Here is a 20,715-nt window from a genome sequence, read left to right on the forward strand (position 1 = left end):
CACACCAGGGCTAGTAGATATTTAACCAGAGAGACACACCAGGGCTAGTAGATATTTAACCAGAGAGACACACCAGGGCTATTAGATATTTAACCATAGAGGCACACCAGGGCTAGTAGATATTTAACCAGAGAGATAAACACCAGGGCTAGTAAATATTTAACCACAGAGAGACACACCAGGGCTAGTAGATATTTAACCAAAGAGACACACCAGGGCTAGTAGATATTTAACCAGAGAGACACACCAGGGCTAGTAAATATTTAACCATAGAGAGACACACCAGGGCTATTAGATATTTAACCATAGAGAGACACACCAGGGCTAGTAAATATTTAACCAGAGAGACACACCAGGGCTATATGATATTTAACCATAGAGACACACCAGGACTATTAGATATTTAACCATAGAGAGACACCAGGGCTAGTAGATATTTAACCATAGAGAGACACACCAGGGCTATTAGATATTTAACCATAGAGAGACACACCAGGGCTAGTAGATATTTAACCATAGAGAGACACCAGGGCTTTAGATATTTAACCAGAGAGACACACCAGAGCTATTAGATATTTAACCATAGAGAGACACACCAGGGCTATTAGATATTTAACCATAGAGACACACCAGGGCTAGTAGATATTTAACCATAGAGAGACACCAGGGCTATTAGATATTTAACCAGAGAGACACACCAGTGCTATTAGATATTTAACCATAGAGACACACCAGGGCTAGTAGATATTTAACCATAGAGACACACCAGGGCTATTAGATATTTAACCATAGAGAGACACCAGGGCTAGTAGATATTTAACCAGAGAGACACACCAGGGCTATTAGATATTTAACCATAGAGAGACACACCAGGGCTAGTAGATATTTAACCAGAGAGACACACCAGGGCTATTAGATATTTAATCAGAGAGACACACCAGGGCTAGTAGATATTTAACCAGAGACACACACCAGGGCTATTAGATATTTAACCATAGAGACACACCAGGGCTATTAGATATTTAACCATAGAGACACACCAGGGCTAGTAGATATTTAACCATAGAGAGACACCAGGGCTATTAGATATTTAACCAGAGAGACACACCAGTGCTATTAGATATTTAACCATAGAGACACACCAGGGCTAGTAGATATTTAACCATAGAGACACACCAGGGCTATTAGATATTTAACCATAGAGAGACACACCAGGGCTATTAGATATTTAACCATAGAGACACACCAGGGCTAGTAGATATTTAACCATAGAGAGACACCAGGGCTTTAGATATTTAACCAGAGAGACACACCAGAGCTATTAGATATTTAACCATAGAGAGACACACCAGGGCTATTAGATATTTAACCATAGAGAGACACACCAGGGCTAGTAGATATTTAACCATAGAGGGACACACCAGGGCTAGTAGATATTTAACCATAGAGATAAACACCAGAGCTAGTAGATATTTAACCATAGAGACACACCAGGGCTAGTAGATATTTAACCATAGAGATAAACACCAGGGCTAGTAGATATTTAACCATAGAGACACACCAGGGCTAGTAGATATTTAACCATAGAGAGACACACCAGGGCTAGTAGATATTTAACCAGAGAGACACACCAGGGCTATTAGATATTTAACCAGAGAGACACACCAGGGCTATTAGATGTTTAACCATATAGAGACACACCAGGGCTATTAGATATTTAACCAGAGAGACACACCAGGGCTATTAGATATTTAACCAGAGAGACACACCAGGGCTAGTAGATATTTAACCATAGAGAGACACCAGGGCTATTAGATATTTAACCATAGAGATACGCCAGGGCTATTAGAAATTTAACTATAGAGACACACGAGGACTAGTAGATATTTAACCATAGAGAGACACACCAGGGCTATTAGATATTTAACCATAGAGACACACCAGGGCTAGTAGATATTTAACCAGAGAGACACACCAGGGCTATTAGATATTTAACCAGAGAGATAAACACCAGGGCTATATGATATTTAACCATAGAGACACACCAGGGCTAGTAGATATTTAACCAGAGAGACACACCAGGGCTATTAGATATTTAACCAGAGAAACACACCAGGGCTATTAGATATTTAACCATAGAGATAAACACCAGGGCTAGTAGATATTTAACCAGAGAGACACACCAGGGCTATTAGATATTTAACCATAGAGATAAACACCAGGGCTAGTAGATATTTAACCATAGAGAGACACACCAGGGCTATTAGATATTAAACCATAGAGAGACACACCAGGGCTAGTAGATATTTAACCATAGTGACACACCAGGGCTATTAGATATTTAACCATAGAGAGACACACCAGGGCTAGTAGACATTTAACCATAGAGAGACACACCAGGGCTATTAAATATTTAACCATAGAGAGACACCAGGGCTGGTAGATATTTAACCATAGAGACACACCAGGGCTAGTAGATATTTAACCAGAGAGACACACCAGGGCTAGTAGATATTTAACCAGAGAGACACACCAGGGCTAGTAGATATTTAACCATAGAGAGACACACCAGGGCTAGTAGATATTTAACCATAGAGAGACACACCAGGGCTAGTAGATATTTAACCATAGAGACACACCAGGGCTAGTAGATATTTAACCATAGAGAGACACACCAGGGCTAGTAGATATTTAACCATAGAGACACACCAGGGCTAGTAGATATTTAACCATAGAGAGACACACCAGGGCTAGTAGATATTTAACCATAGAGAGACACCAGGGCTGGTAGATATTTAACCATAGAGACACACCAGGGCTAGTAGATATTTAACCAGAGAGATAAACACCAGGGCTATATGATATTTAACCATAGAGACACACCAGGGCTAGTAGATATTTAACCAGAGAGACACACCAGGGCTATTAGATATTTAACCAGAGAAACACACCAGGGCTATTAGATATTTAACCATAGAGATAAACACCAGGGCTAGTAGATATTTAACCATAGAGAGACACACCAGGGCTATTAGATATTAAACCATAGAGAGACACACCAGGGCTAGTAGATATTTAACCATAGTGACACACCAGGGCTATTAGATATTTAACCATAGAGAGACACACCAGGGCTAGTAGACATTTAACCATAGAGAGACACACCAGGGCTATTAAATATTTAACCATAGAGAGACACCAGGGCTGGTAGATATTTAACCATAGAGACACACCAGGGCTAGTAGATATTTAACCAGAGAGACACACCAGGGCTAGTAGATATTTAACCAGAGAGACACACCAGGGCTAGTACATATTTAACCATAGAGAGACACACCAGGGCTAGTAGATATTTAACCATAGAGAGACACACCAGGGCTAGTAGATATTTAACCATAGAGACACACCAGGGCTAGTAGATATTTAACCATAGAGAGACACACCAGGGCTAGTAGATATTTAACCATAGAGACACACCAGGGCTAGTAGATATTTAACCATAGAGAGACACACCAGGGCTAGTAGATATTTAACCATAGAGAGACACCAGGGCTGGTAGATATTTAACCATAGAGACACACCAGGGCTAGTAGATATTTAACCATTTGTATATGTATTTATTATGGATCCTCATTAGCTGGTACAAAGGCAGCAGCTTCTCTTCCTGGGGTTTATTATGGATCCCCACTAGTATCTGCCAAGGCAGCAGCTACTCTTCCTGGGGTTTATTATGGGTCCCCATTAGTTCCTGCCAAGGCAGCAGCTCCTCTTCCTAGGGTTTTCTTATGGGTCCCCATTTGTTCCTGTCAAGGCAGCAGCTACTCTTCCTGGGGTTTATTATGGATCCCCATTAGTTCCTGTCAAGGCAGCAGCTACTCTTCCTGGGGTTTATTATGGATCCCCATTAGTTCCTGTCAAGGCAGCAGCTACTCTTCCTGGGGTTTATTATGGATCCCCATTAGCTGGTACAAAGGCAGCAGCTACTCTTCCTGGGGTTTATTATGGATCCCCATTAGTTCCTGCCAAGGCAGCAGCTACTCTTCCTGGGGTTTATTATGGATCCCCATTAGTTCCTGCCAAGACAGCAGCTACTCTTTCTGGGGTTTATTATGGATCCCCATTAGTTCCTCTCAAGGCAGCAGCTACTCTTCCTGGGGTTTATTATGGATCCCCATTAGCTGGTACAAAGGCAGCAGCTACTCTTCCTGGGGTCCAGCAACATTAAGGCAGTTTATACCATTTTAATACATAGCTGTGTGCCAGTAGTTCAAACAGACAGCTCGGTGCATTCAACATGTCAATACCTCTCATAAATAAAAGCAGTGACGAAGTCAATCTCTCCTCCACTTTCAGCCAGGAGAGATTGACATGCATATTATTAATATTAGCTCTCTGTGTTCATCCAAGGGCCAGCCGTGCTGCCCTGTTCTGAGACAATTGCAATTTTCCTAAGTCCTTTTTTTGTGGCACCTGACCACATGACTGAACAGTAGTCAAGGTGCGACAAAACTAGGGCCTGTAGGACCTGCCTTGTTGATAGTGTTGTTAAGGCAGGGCATCGCTTTATTATGGACAGACTTCTCCCCAGCTTAGCTACTACTGTATCAATATGTTTTGACAAAGGACAGTTTACAATCTAGGGTTTCTCCAAGCAGTTTAGTCACCTCAACTTGCTCAATTTCTATGTTATTTATTAGTTGAGGTTTAAGGTTTAGTGAGTGTTTTGTTCCAAATACAGTGCTTTTAGTTTTAGAAATATTTAGGGATAACTTATTCCTTGCCACCCACTCTGAAACTACCTGCAGCTCTTTATTGAGTGTTGCAGTCATTTCAGTCTCTGTAGTAGCTGACATGTATAGTGTTGAGTCATCCACATACATGGACACTCTGGCTTTACTCAAAGTCAGTGGCATGTCGTTAGTAAAAAATTTAAAAAGCAAGGTGCCTAAACAGCTACCCTGGGGAATTCCTGATTCTACCTGGATTGTGTTGGAGAGGCTTCCATTAAATAGCACCCTCTGTGTTCTGTTAGACAGGTAACTCTTTATCCACATTATAGCAGCGGGTGTAAAGTCATAACACACACGTTTTTCCAGAAGCAGACTATGATCATTATTGTCAAAAGCTGCACTGAAATCTAACAAAACATCCTCCACAATCATTTTAACATCAATTTCTCTCAGCCAGTCATCAGTCATTTCCCTAAGTGCTGTGCTTGTTGAATGTCCTTCCCTAGAAGCTGAAAGTCTGTTGTCCATCTGTTTACTGTGAAATAGCATTGTATCTGGTCAAACACATTTTCCCCAAGAGGTTTACTAAGGGTTGGTAACCATAGAGATAAAAACCAGGGCCAGTTGATATTTTACCATAGAGGCTAAACACTGCTGTGTGAATGAGTCAACTCACAGGCTGGGGAGCAGGTATATGACTAAACAGGCTGGGGAGCAGGTATATGACTAAACAGGCTGGGGAGCAGGTATATGACTAAACAGGCTGGGGAGCAGGTATATGACTAAACAGGCTGGGGAGCAGGTATATGACTAAACAGGCTGGGGAGCAGGTATATGACTAAACAGGCTGGGGAGCAGGTATATGACTAAACAGGCTGGGGAGCAGGTATATGACTAAACAGGCTGGGGAGCAGGTATATGACTAAACAGGCTTGGGAGCAGGTATATGACTAAACAGACTGGGGAGCAGGTATATGACTAAACAGGCTGGGGAGCAGGTATATGATTAAAGAGGCTGGGGAGCAGGTAGATGACTAAACCGACTGGGGAGCAGGTATATTGACTAAACAGGCTGGGGAGCAGGTATATGACTAAACAGGCTGGGGAGCAGGTATATGATAAACAGGCTGGGGAGCAGGTATATGACTAAACAGGCTGGGGAGCAGGTATATGACTAAACAGGCTGGGGAGCAGGTATATGACTAAACAGACTGGGGAGCAGGTATATGACTAAACAGGCTGGGGAGCAGGTATATGACTAAACAGGCTGGGGAGCAGGTATATGACTAAACAGACTGGGGAGCAGGTATATGACTAAACAGACTGGGGAGCAGGTATATGACTAAACAGACTGGGGAGCAGGTATATGACTAAACAGGCTGGGGAGCAGGTATATGACTAAACAGGCTGGGGAGCAGGTATATGACTAAACAGGCTTGGGAGCAGGTATATGACTAAACAGACTGGGGAGCAGGTATATGACTAAACAGGCTGGGGAGCAGGTATATGACTAAACAGGCTTGGGAGCAGGTATATGACTAAACAGACTGGGGAGCAGGTATATGACTAAACAGGCTGGGGAGCAGGTATATGATTAAACAGGCTGGGGAGCAGGTAGATGACTAAACCGACTGGGGAGCAGGTATATGACTAAACAGGCTGGGGAGCAGGTATATGACTAAACAGACTGGGGAGCAGGTATATGACTAAACAGACTGGGGAGCAGGTATATGACTAAACAGGCTGGGGAGCAGGTATATGACTAAACAGGCTGGGGGTGCAGGTATATGATAAACAGGCTGGGGAGCAGGTATATGACTAAACAGGCTGGGGAGCAGGTATATGACTAAACAGGCTGGGGAGCAGGTATATGACTAAACAGGCTGGGGAGCAGGTATATGACTAAACAGGCTGGGGAGCAGGTATATGACTAAACAGGCTGGGGAGCAGGTATATGACTAAACAGACTGGGGAGCAGGTATATGACTAAACAGGCTGGGGAGCAGGTATATGACTAAACAGACTGGGGAGCAGGTATATGACTAAACAGGCTGGGGAGCAGGTATATGACTAAACAGGCTGGGGAGCAGGTATATGACTAAACAGGCTGGGGGTGCAGGTATATGATAAACAGGCTGGGGAGCAGGTATATGACAAACAGGCTGGGGAGCAGGTATATGACTAAACAGGCTGGGGTGCAGGTATATGACTAAACAGGCTGGGGGAGCAGGTATATGATAAAACCGGCTGGGGAGCAGGTATATGACAAACAGGCTGGGGAGCAGGTATATGACTAAACAGACTGGGGAGCAGGTATATGACTAAACAGGCTGGGGAGCAGGTATATGACTAAACAGGCTGGGGAGCAGGTATATGACTAAACAGACTGGGGAGCAGGTATATGACTAAACAGACTGGGGAGCAGGTATATGACTAAACAGGCTGGGGAGCAGGTATATGACTAAACAGGCTGGGGAGCAGGTATATGATAAAACAGACTGGGGAGCAGGTATATGACTAAACAGACTGGGGAGCAGGTATATGACTAAACAGGCTGGGGAGCAGGTATATGACTAAACAGGCTGGGGAGCAGGTATATGTGACAGAGTTCGATGTAGTGCAATAAACCACAAGAGATATTGTATGCAAACAGAACCAAATGAAAGTTACATCTATCAATGTTTTGTTGTGTATCAGTGAGGATGTGCTCATGGTTAATAACCTGAGACAGGAGAGTAGGTGTGTTGCTGCCACCGTCACACAGAGGCTCCACTAGTGTCCACAACATATCGAGGGCTCATGTCCAGCATAATAATCAAGCTGTGAACCTCCAAGACAACAGATGAAATCTCCTCTCAACTGTAACACTACATTTCAGCGCCACAGCTGAACTACAAAGATCCAAAACGTGTTCCAGACTGTAATCTAGGTCTCATTAAAACAACTCACACAGCGCCATCAGTCACTTCCTATGCTTCAAAACAAGCTGCAGTTCTCCTGGTCTACTTTCCCATTGTCAGAGTTGTTCTTCTACTGGTGTTTTTAACTGAGGCACAAACTGAGCTGGTGACTGAATACACTCACTCACTGCTGCCTGGTAGGGGTGGAGGGGAGGAGTGGAGGGAGGGAGAAGAGGGGAGGAGGAGGTAGGCGGTCCGAAGATGTAGGGTACATAAGAGGTTCCCAGTCTCACCCTCTAAGGATTTAGAGAGAGAGAGCGTGTGTGAAAGAGTGAGTCTGAAAAAGAGACAGACAGAGATATAGAGGTTCCCAGTCTCACCCTCTAAGGATTCAGAGAGAGAGAGAGAGAGCGTGTGAAAGAGTGAGTCTGAAAAGGAGACAGACAGTGGTGGTAGCAGCAGATTCTGAACATAACAGTCAGTAGTAGCGAGGTTGATTCTCTAGCAACCATCTCTCATACAGGACTGATAGATGAAATAGATTGATACTGTGTTGATCCTCCAGGGGAAATCCAGTCAGGACCAGAATAAGTGGGACAGATCTCAACAGACAGCTGATCTCTATAGATTTCCAGGTTAGACAGGTCAGTCTCTCTGACAGAATCTCTTCTACAAGAGGGACCAGGGAAGCGGAAAAAGAAGGCGCTGATCTGGAGAGAGGACTCTTTCTGGTCGGTGAGAGAGAGAGATGGGCATCCCCCTGCCTGGCTGTGTGTCCCTGACCCCCCTGGCCTTGACCCTGACCCTGCTGCTGGCCCTCAGGCTGGAACACCTGGTGGAAGCATGCAGCTGCAACCCAGCCCACCCCCAGCAACACTTCTGCAGCGCAGAGATAGGTATGTTTATCCATGTAGAGGTCTGTTTACACCTTCATTTAGCCAGGTGTGTTGGTCTGGGAGGATGATATACATCCAGGGAGTGCAGGTGAAGACTGGCTGGTGTTTCCAGTATCTAGACTACAGAGACAGAATGGTTTGGTGTTTCCAGTATCTAGACTACAGAGACAGAAGGGTTTGGTGTTTCCAGTATCTAGACTACAGAGACAGAAGGGTTTGGTGTTTCCAGTATCTAGACTACAGAGACAGAAGGGTTTGGTGTTTCCAGTATCTAGACTACAGAGACAGAAGGGTTTGGTGTTTCCAGTATCTAGACTACAGAGACAGAATGGTTTGGTGTTTCCAGTATCTAGACTACAGAGACAGAATGGTTTGGTGATTCCAGTATCTAGACTACAGAGACAGAAGGGTTTGGTGTTTCCAGTATCTAGACTACAGAGACAGGAGGGTTTGGTGTTTCCAGTATCTAGACTAATCTATGGTCTTTCTCTTTATTTTATTTGACCTATATTTAACTAGAACAAATTCTTATTTACAATGACAGCCTACCAAAAGGCAAAAGGCCTCCTGTGGGGATGGGGCAAAACACACATCACGACAACACTACACAACACTACATAAAGAGACACCTAAGACAACAACACAGCATGGTAGCAACACAATATGACAACAACATGGTAGCAACACAACATGGTACGTACATTATAGGGCACAGACAACAGCAAAGGGCAAGAAGGTAGAGACAACAATACATCACGCAAAGCAGCAACAACTGTCAGTAAGACTGTCCGTGATTGAGTCTTTCTCTGCTTTCCTTTGTTGAATCGCTGTGAGACAACACTACTAGCTACTATTATTATTATGAAAACTGTTGTGCATCAGACATTTGGATTTAACAGGCTGATTGTTACAAGGAAAGCTAATCTATCTCTATTATTGGTTTTGTTGGATACTACTAACAGCACAGGAACATCCTAATTGAATCTGATCAAATGGTTTTAGCTTAGAGGAAATGGCCACATTCAAAAATATTAAGTAAGTGCACTCGTTTACTCTCACGTGTACTCTCATGTGCACTCTCACATGCACTCTAAAATCCAATCAAAGTCAGAAGGCCCACCCACAGCATCAAACTGCTCTGAAAACAACGGTCTCTCTCTCTGCCAAAACCAACAGTTCAGTTTGACTCTGGGTCCCCTGAACTAGATTGAAGCTAGATTGAAGGGTTTGTCTTGAGATGGATAACATACTCTGCAATACAGCCCAGTAGCGATAACTGTAGAGGGGAGAGCTCTCTGCCACAAGCGTTCTGGTGATTTCATCTTTATGTGGAGAAAGAAAGTGTTGCCTGGCTACACAAACTCTTTGCTCTGGACAAATGCTATGCCATGCACATAGACGTTAGTTTCTTCTCCGCAATGTATCTGGATCCGAGTACCTCCCTGACGATTTCTAGAATGGAAAAAATTCTAGCAGTTCTGATTGTCCCCAGAAACTGACGGGGCTGGTCAAAGCCAGAATACACATGGGTAAAGCGACAGTTTGTCATTGGCTTTGATAATCTGATAGGTCAGAGATGATCCAATTGCTGATGACTTTGTTTTATACAACACCTCTCATTTTGACGTTAAGACAAACGACTACCATGATGGCAGTCTCAGACTGGAGACTGAAGCGAACAATAGAGCAGCGGAAGAATTCTGTCTGAGTCACCAGGCAACAGTGATGAAAATAGGTCTGTTTTCAAGACTAAAGACACCAAAATGAGATCTAGGCCATGAGAACACCCAGAACCCAAAATGAGTCAGTGTTTTTGTGTTTTTAGGACAACAGGTCTAAACTACAGACTTACTACAGGTGTAACTACAGAGTTACTACAGGTCTAGCTACAGAGTTACTACAGGTCTAAACTACAGAGTTACTACAGGTCTAAACTACAGAGTTACTACAGAGTTACTACAGGTCTAAACTACAGAGTTACTACAGGTCTAAACTACAGAGTTACTACAGGTCTAAACTACAGAGTTACTACAGGTCTAACTACAGAGTTACTACAGGTCTAAACTACAGACTTACTACAGGTGTAACTACAGAGTTACTACAGGTCTAACTACAGAGTTACTACAGGTCTAAACTACAGAGTTACTACAGGTCTAAACTACAGAGTTACTACAGGTCTAAACTACAGAGTTACTACAGGTCTAACTACAGAGTTACTACAGGTCTAACTACAGAGTTACTACAGAGTTACTACAGGTCTAAACTACAGAGTTACTACAGGTCTAACTACAGAGTTACTACAGGTCTAAACTACAGAGTTACTACAGAGTTACTACAGGTCTAAACTACAGAGTTACTACAGGTCTAAACTACAGAGTTACTACAGGTCTAAACTACAGAGTTACTACAGGTCTAAACTACAGCGTTACTACAGGTCTAACTACAGAGTTACTACAGGTCTAAACTACAGAGTTACTACAGGTCTAAACTACAGAGTTACTACAGGTCTAACTACAGAGTTACTACGGGTCTAACTACAGAGTTACTACAGGTCTAACTACAGAGTTACTACAGGTATAAACTACAGAGTTACTACAGAGTTACTACAGGTCTAAACTACAGAGTTACTACAGGTCTAAACTACAGAGTTACTACAGGTCTAAACTACAGAGTTACTACAGGTCTAAACTACAGAGTTACTACAGAGTTACTACAGGTCTAAACTACAGAGTTACTACAGGTCTAAACTACAGAGTTACTACAGGTCTAAACTACAGAGTTACTACAGAGTTACTACAGGTCTAAACTACAGAGTTACTACAGGTCTAAACTACAGAGTTACTACAGGTCTAAACTACAGAGTTACTACAGAGTTACTACAGGTCTAAACTACAGAGTTACTACAGGTCTAAACTACAGAGTTACTACAGGTCTAAACAACAGAGTTACTACAGGTCTAAACTACAGAGTTACTACAGGTCTAAACTACAGAGATACTACAGGTCTAACTACAGAGTTACTACAGGTCTAACTACAGAGTTACTACAGGTCTAAACTACAGAGTTACTACAGGTCTAAACTAAAGACTTACTACAGAGTTACTACAGGTCTAAACTAAAGACTTACTACAGGTGTAACTACAGAGTTACTACAGGTATAAACTACAGAGTTACTACAGAGTTACTACAGGTCTAAACTACAGCGTTACTAGAGGTCTAAACTACAGAGTTACTACAGGTCTAAACTACAGAGTTACTACAGGTCTAACTACAGAGTTACTACAGGTCTGAACTACAGAGTTACTACAGGTCTAACTACAGAGTTACTACAGGTCTAAACTACAGAGTTACTACAGGTCTAAACTACAGAGTTACTACAGGTCTAACTACAGAGTTACTACAGGTCTAACTACAGAGTTAATACAGAGGTACTACAGGTCTAAACTAGAGAGTTACTACGGGTCTAACTACAGAGTTACTACAGGTCTAAACTACAGAGTTACTACAGGTCTAACCACAGAGTTACTACGGGTCTATCTACAGAGTTACTACAGGTCAGTTAGCCCTGTAGGTACTACAGAATTGTTAGCCCTGTGGACCAACACAGCCCTGTAGATTAACACAGCCCTGTAGATTAACACAGCCCTGTAGATTAACACAGCCCTGTAGATTAACACAGCCCTGTAGACCAACACAGCCCTGTAGACCAACACAGCCCTGTAGATTAACACAGCCATGTAGATTAACACAGCCCTGTAGATTAACACAGCCCTGTAGATTAACACAGCCCTGTAGATTAACACAGCCCTGTAGATTAACACAGCCCTGTAGACAAACACAGCCCTGTAGACCAACACAGCCCTGTAGACCAACACAGCCCTGTAGATTAACACAGCCCTGTAGACCAACACAGCCCTGTCGATTAACACAGCCCTGTAGATTAACACAGCCCTGTAGATTAACCCAGCCCTGTAGATTAACACAGCCCTGTAGATTAACACAGCCATGTAGACCAACACAGCCCTGTAGATTAACACAGCCATGTAGATTAACACAGCCCTGTAGATTAACACAGCCCTGTAGATTAACACAGCCCTGTAGATTAACACAGCCCTGTAGATTAACACAGCCCTGTAGACCAACACAGCCCTGTAGATTAACACAGCCCTGTAGACCAACACAGCCCTGTAGATTAACACAGCCCTGTAGACCAACACAGCCCTGTAGATTAACACAGCCCTGTAGATTAACACAGCCCTGTAGATTAACACAGCCCTGTAGACCAACACAGCCCTGTAGATTAACACAGCCCTGTAGATTAACACAGCCCTGTAGATTAACACAGCCCTGTAGATTAACACAGCCCTGTAGACCAACACAGCCCTGTAGATTAACACAGCCCTGTAGATTAACACAGCCCTGTAGATTAACACAGCCCTGTAGACCAACACAGCCCTGTAGACCAACACAGCCCTGTAGATTAACACAGCCATGTAGATTAACACAGCCCTGTAGATTAACACAGCCCTGTAGATTAACACAGCCCTGTAGACAAACACAGCCCTGTAGACCAACACAGCCCTGTAGACCAACACAGCCCTGTAGATTAACACAGCCCTGTAGACCAACACAGCCCTGTCGATTAACACAGCCCTGTAGATTAACACAGCCCTGTAGATTAACCCAGCCCTGTAGATTAACACAGCCCTGTAGATTAACACAGCCATGTAGACCAACACAGCCCTGTAGACCAACACAGCCCTGTAGATTAACACAGCCCTGTAGACCAACACAGCCCTGTAGATTAACACAGCCCTGTAGACCAACACAGCCCTGTAGATTAACACAGCCCTGTAGATTAACACAGCCCTGTAGATTAACACAGCCCTGTAGACCAACACAGCCCTGTAGATTAACACAGCCCTGTAGATTAACACAGCCCTGTAGATTAACACAGCCCTGTAGATTAACACAGCCCTGTAGACCAACACAGCCCTGTAGATTAACACAGCCCTGTAGATTAACACAGCCCTGTAGATTAACACAGCCCTGTAGACCAACACAGCCCTGTAGACCAACACAGCCCTGTAGATTAACACAGCCATGTAGATTAACACAGCCCTGTAGATTAACACAGCCCTGTAGATTAACACAGCCCTGTAGACAAACACAGCCCTGTAGACCAACACAGCCCTGTAGACCAACACAGCCCTGTAGATTAACACAGCCCTGTAGACCAACACAGCCCTGTCGATTAACACAGCCCTGTAGATTAACACAGCCCTGTAGATTAACCCAGCCCTGTAGATTAACACAGCCCTGTAGATTAACACAGCCATGTAGACCAACACAGCCCTGTAGATTAACACAGCCATGTAGATTAACACAGCCCTGTAGATTAACACAGCCCTGTAGATTACCACAGCCCTGTAGATTAACACAGCCCTGTAGATTAACACAGCCCTGTAGACCAACACAGCCCTGTAGATTAACACAGCCCTGTAGACCAACACAGCCCTGTAGATTAACACAGCCCTGTAGACCAACACAGCCCTGTAGATTAACACAGCCCTGTAGATTAACACAGCCCTGTAGATTAACACAGCCCTGTAGACCAACACAGCCCTGTAGATTAACACAGCCCTGTAGATTAACACAGCCCTGTAGATTAACACAGCCCTGTAGATTAACACAGCCCTGTAGACCAACACAGCCCTGTAGATTAACACAGTCCTGTAGACCAACACAGCCCTGTAGACCAACACAGCCCTGTAGATTCACACAGCCCTGTAGACCAACACAGCCCTGAAGATTAACACAGCCCTGTAGATTAACACAGTCCTGTAGATTAACACAGCCCTGTAGACCAACACAGCCCTGTAGATTAACACAGCCCTGTAGATTAACACAGCCCTGTAGATTAACACAGCCCTGTAGATTAACACAGCCCTGTAGACCAACACAGCCCTGTAGATTAACACAGTCCTGTAGACCAACACAGCCCTGTAGATTGACACAGTCCTGTAGATTGACACAGTCCTGTAGATTAACACAGCCCTGTAGATTAACACAGCCCTGTAGATTAACACAGCCCTGTAGATTAACACAACCCTGTAGATTAAAGCAGCCCTGTAGATTAACACAGCCCTGTAGATTAAAGCAGCCCTGTAGATTAACACAGCCCTGTAGATTAACACAGCCCTGTAGATTAACACAGCCCTGTAGACCAACACAGCCCTGTAGATTAACACAGCCCTGTAGACCAACACAGCCCTGTAGATTAACACAGTCCTGTAGACCAACACAGCCCTGTAGACCAACACAGCCCTGAAGATTAACACAGCCCTGTAGATTAACACAGTCCTGTAGATTAACACAGCCCTGTAGACCAACACAGCCCTGTAGATTAACACAGCCCTGTAGATTAACACAGCCCTGTAGATTAACACAGCCCTGTAGACCAACACAGCCCTGTAGACAAACACAGCCCTGTAGACCAACACAGCCCTGTAGATTAACACAGTCCTGTAGATTAACACAGCCCTGTAGACCAACACAGCCCTGTAGATTAACACAGCCCTGTAGATTAACACAGCTCTGTAGATTAACACAGCCCTGTAGACCAACACAGCCCTGTAGACCAACACAGCCCTGTAGTCCAACACAGCCCTGTAGATTAACACAGTCCTGTAGATTAACACAGCCCTGTAGACCAACACAGCCCTGTAGACCAACACAGTCCTGTAGATTAACACAGCCCTGTAGACCAACACAGCCCCGTAGATTAACACAGCCCTGTAGATTAACACAGCCCTGTAGATTAACACAGCCCTGTAGACCAACACAGCCCTGTAGATTAACACAGCCCTGTAGATTAACACAGCCCTGTAGACCAACACAGCCCTGTAGACCAACACAGCCCTGTAGATTAACACAGCTCTGTAGATTAACACAGCCCTGTAGTTTAATACAGCCCTGTAGATTAACACAGCCCTGTAGATTAACACAGCCCTGTAGATTAACACAACCCTGTAGACCATCACAGCCCTGTAGATTAACACAGCCCTGTAGATTAACACAGCCCTGTAGACCAACACAGCCCTGTAGATTAACACAGCCCCGTAGATTAACACAGCCCTGTTGATTAACACAGCCCTGTAGATTAACACAGCCCTGTAGATTAACACAGCCCTGTAGACCAACACAGCCCTGTAGACCAACACAGCCCTGTAGATTAACACAGCCCTGTAGACCAACACAGCCATGTAGACCAACACAGCCCTGTAGATTAACACAGCCCTGTAGATTAACACAGCCCTGTAGATTAACACAGCCCTGTAGATTAACACAGCCCTGTAGACCAACACAGCCCTGTAGATTAACACAGCCCTGTAGATTAACACAGCCCTGTAGATTAACACAGCCCTGTAGACCAACACAGCCCTGTAGACCAACACAGCCCTGTAGATTAACACAGCCCTGTAGATTAACACAGCCCTGTAGATTAACACAGCCCTGTAGATTAACACAGCCCTGTTGACCAACACAGCCCTGTAGATTAACACAGCCCTGTAGACTAACACAGCCCTGTAGATTTACACAGCCCTGTAGATTAACACAGCCCTGTAGATTAACACAACCCTGTAGACCAACACAGCCCTGTAGATTAACACATCCCTGTAGATTAACACAGCCCTGTTGATTAACACAGCCCTGTAGATTAACACAGCCCTGTAGATTAACACAGTCCTGTAGACCAACACAGCCCTGTAGACCAACACAGCCCTGTAGACCAACACAGCCCTGTAGATTAACACATCCCTGTAGATTAACACAGCCCTGTTGATTAACACAGCCCTGTAGATTAACACAGTCCTGTAGACCAACACAGCCCTGTAGACTAGTAGTTGGAGGTAAACCAGGGGGAAAGCAACAGTAACACACTACTGAATGTCAATCTGCAGCTTCATTACCATCTCTATAGGACCAGGCTCACACTCTGCATACTAATTTTCATTACTTTAAAGGCTCTGACAGCCCATCTTTGTGAACATGACAAGGACACTGATTCATTTGTTGAGTTTGAAGTTTATACATTTGTTCTCAGGCTTAACATGAAGACAGACATGTTTTATGTTGCTCTCTCTATCTGTCATTCATCTGACAAATGTAAGCACCAATGTTCAGAGGGTACACCCACTTCAGATACCGTCTATCTACGCTGCACAGGAATTCTATCTATAGTATATATACAATCTATATATCTATAGTATCTATCTACAGTATACCTCTTTCTCACTCTTTTTCTCTCCAGGATCTATCTATATTATCTATCTATGGTATATATCTACAGTATCTATATATCTATAGTATATATCTATACATCTATCTACAGTATCTATCTATATTATCTATCTATGGTATATATCTACAGTATCTATATATCTAAAGTATATATCTATACATCTATCTACAGTATCTATCTATATTATCTATCTATGGTATATATCTACAGTATCTATATATCTATAGTATATATCTATACATCTATCTACAGTATCTATCTATATTATCTATCTATGGTATATATCTACCGTATCTATATATCTATAGTATCTATCTACAGTATACCTCTTTCTCACTCTTTTTCTCTCCAGTATCTATCTATATTATCTATCTATGGTATATATCTACAGTATCTGTCATGTTTTGTCTTTGATCATCATGTCTTGTCCCTGTGCTTCCCTCTGCTGGTCTTATTAGGTTCTTTCCCTCTTTCTATCCCTCTCTCTCCTCCTCCCTCTCTCCTTCTCCCGCTCTCTCTCTCTATCGTTCCGTTCCTGCTCCCAGCTGTTTCTCATTCTCCTAACGACCTCATTTACTCTTTCACACCTGTCCCCTATTTTGCCCTCTGATTAGAGTCCCTATTTCTCCCTCTGTTTTCCGCTTCTGTCCTTGTCGGATTCTTGTTTGAGGTTTTGCTGTTCTGTGTCCTTGTTCCGCCCTGTCGTGTTTTTGCCTTTGTCAGATGCTGCGTGTGAGCAGGTGTCTATGTCAGCTACGGTCTGTGCCTTCCTGAAGCGACCTGCAGTCTGTGGTCGCGTCTCCAGTCGTTCCTCTCTACTGACGAGAGGTTTTCAGTTTCCTGTTTTGGATTTACCTTTGATAATATCCAGGAGAATCATTGTTTGTTTAAGACTGGAATAAAGACTCTGTTTCTATTACGTCGCTTTTGGGTCCTCCTTCATCAGCATAACAGAAGAATCCGACCAAGAATGGACCCAGCGACTACGGATTCTCGCAAGACTGCCATCGAGATCCAGGGAGCAATGCTCGGCAGACACGAGCAGGAATTGTCTGCTGCTCGTCATGCCGTTGAGACCCTGGCCGCTCATGTCTCCGATCTCTCAGGACAGTTTCAGAGTCTTCGTCTCGTGCCACCAGCTACTTCCTGGTCTTCCAAGTCTCCGGAACCTAGGGTTAATAACCCACCTTGTTACTCTGGGCAGCCCACTGAGTGTCGCTCCTTTCTCACCCAGTGTGATATTGTGTTCTCTCTCCAGCCCAACACATACTCAGGAGAGAGAGCTCGGATCGCTTACGTCATATCGCTCCTTACTGGTCGGGCTCCGGATTGGGGCACAGTTATCTGGGAGGCAAGGGCTGAGTGTTCTAACGTTTATCAGAACTTTAAGGAGGAGATGATACGCGTTTTTGATCGTTCAGTTTTTGGGAAGGAGGCTTCCAGGGTCCTGGCTTCCCTATGTCAAGGTGATCGATCCATAACGGATTACTCTATAGAGTTTCGCACTCTTGCTGCATCCAGTGACTGGAACGAGCCGGCGTTGCTCGCTCGTTTTCTGGAGGGACTTCACGCTGAGGTTAAGGATGAGATTCTCTCCCGGGAGGTTCCTTCCAGCGTGGACTCTTTGATTGCACTCGCCATCCGCATAGAACGACGGGTAGATCTTCGTCACCGAGCTCGTGGAAGAGAGCTCGCGTTAACGGTGTTTCCCCTCTCCGCATCTCAACCATCTCCTCCCACCGGCTCAGAGACTGAGCCCATGCAGCTGGGAGGTATTCGCATCTCGACTAAGGAGAGGGAACGGAGAATCACCAACCGCCTTTGCCTCTATTGCGGTTCTGCTGGACATTTTGTCATGTCATGTCCAGTAAAAGCCAGAGCTCATCAGTAAGCGGAGGGCTACTGGTGAGCGCTACTACTCAGGTCTCTCCATCAAGATCCTGTACTACCTTGTCGGTCCATCTACGCTGGACCGGTTCGGCTGCTTCCTGCAGTGCCTTGATAGACTCTGGGGCTGAGGGTTGTTTTATGGACGAAGCATGGGCTCGGAAACATGACATTCCTCTCAGACAGTTAGGGAGGCCCACGCCCATGTTCGCCTTAGATGGTAGTTCTCTCCCCAGTATCAGATGTGAGACACTACCTTTAACCCTTACAGTATCTGGTAACCACAGTGAGACCATTTCCTTTTTGATTTTTCGTTCACCTTTTACACCTGTTGTTTTGGGTCATCCCTGGCTAGTATGTCATAATCCTTCTATTAATTGGTCTAGTAATTCTATCCTATCCTGGAACGTTTCTTGTCATGTGAAGTGTTTAATGTCTGCTATCCCTCCTATTTCTTCTGTCCCCTCTACTCAGGAGGAACCTGGTGATTTGACAGGAGTGCCGGAGGAATATCATGATCTACGCACGGTCTTCAGTCGGTCCAGAGCCAACTCTCTTCCTCCTCACCGGTCGTATGATTGTTGTATTGATCTCCTTCCGGGGACCACTCCCCCTCGGGGTAGACTATACTCTCTGTCGGCTCCCGAACGTAAGGCTCTTGAGGATTATCTGTCTGTTTCTCTCGACGCCGGTACCGTGGTGCCTTCTTCCTCTCCCGCCGGAGCGGGGTTTTTCTTTGTTAAGAAGAAGGACGGTACTCTGCGCCCCTGCGTGGATTATCGAGGGCTGAATGACATAACGGTTAAGAATCGTTATTCGCTTCCCCTTATGTCGTCAGCCTTCGAGATGCTGCAGGGAGCCAGGTTCTTTACTAAGTTGGACCTTCGTAACGCTTACCATCTCGTACGCATCAGAGAGGGGGACGAGTGGAAAACGGCGTTTAACACTCCGTTAGGGCATTTTGAATACCGGGTTCTGCCGTTCGGTCTCGCTAATGCTCCAGCTGTCTTTCAGGCATTAGTTAATGATGTACTGAGAGACATGCTGAACATCTTTGTTTTCGTTTACCTTGACGATATCCTGATTTTTTCACCGTCACTCGAGATTCATGTTCAACACGTTCGACGTATACTCCAGCGCCTTTTAGAGAATTGTCTCTACGTGAAGGCTGAGAAGTGCGCCTTTCATGTCTCCTCTGTCACTTTTCTCGGTTCTGTTATTTCCGCTGAGGGCATTCAGATGGATCCCGCTAAGGTCCAGGCTGTCAGCGATTGGCCCGTTCCTAAGTCACGTGTCGAGTTGCAGCGCTTTCTCGGTTTCGCTAATTTCTATCGGCGTTTCATTCGTAATTTCGGTCAAGTGGCTGCCCCTCTCACAGCTCTGACTTCTGTCAAGACTTGCTTTAAGTGGTCCGGTTCCGCCCAGGGAGCTTTTGATCTCCTCAAGAAGCGTTTTACATCCGCTCCTATCCTTGTTACTCCTGACGTCACTAAACAATTCATTGTCGAGGTTGACGCTTCAGAGGTGGGCGTGGGAGCCATTCTGTCCCAGCGCTTCCAGTCTGACGATAAGGTTCATCCTTGCGCTTACTTTTCTCATCGCCTGTCGCCATCGGAACGCAACTATGATGTGGGTAACCGCGAACTGCTCGCTATCCGCTTAGCTATAGGCGAATGGCGACAGTGGTTGGAGGGGGCGATCGTTCCTTTTGTCGTTTGGACTGACCATAAGAACCTTGAGTACATCCGTTCTGCCAAACGACTTAATGCACGTCAAGCTCGTTGGGCGTTGTTTTTCGCTCGTTTCGAGTTCGTGATTTCCTATCGCCCGGGAAATAAGAACACCAAGCCTGATGCCTTATCCCGTCTCTTTAGTTCTTCTGTGGTTTCTACCGACCCCGAGGGGATTCTCCCTGAAGGGCGTGTTGTCGGGTTGACTGTCTGGGGAATTGAGAGACAGGTAAAGCAAGCACTCACTCACACTGCGTCGCCGCGCGCT

The 20,715-nt window shown here is 44.7% G+C and overlaps 2 protein-coding genes across 3 annotated transcripts in view; one reads left to right on the top strand and one right to left on the bottom strand.

Annotated features, from left to right (window-relative positions):
* LOC129851360 (synapsin-2-like) overlaps positions 1 to 20,715 on the bottom strand; it is a 231,378-nt gene that overhangs the window by 56,563 nt on the left and 154,100 nt on the right. The gene's annotated exons all lie outside the window — the stretch shown is intronic.
* LOC129851361 (metalloproteinase inhibitor 4-like) overlaps positions 7,919 to 20,715 on the top strand; it is a 94,777-nt gene continuing 81,980 nt past the window's right edge. The window contains exon 1 of the mRNA XM_055917852.1: positions 7,919 to 8,526. Coding sequence (XP_055773827.1) covers positions 8,379 to 8,526 — 148 coding nt within the window. The 5' untranslated portion in view covers positions 7,919 to 8,378. The remainder of the gene's footprint in view (positions 8,527 to 20,715) is intronic.

The sequence above is a fragment of the Salvelinus fontinalis genome, chromosome 3, assembly GCF_029448725.1.
Source record: "Salvelinus fontinalis isolate EN_2023a chromosome 3, ASM2944872v1, whole genome shotgun sequence".
NCBI lineage: Eukaryota > Metazoa > Chordata > Actinopteri > Salmoniformes > Salmonidae > Salvelinus > Salvelinus fontinalis.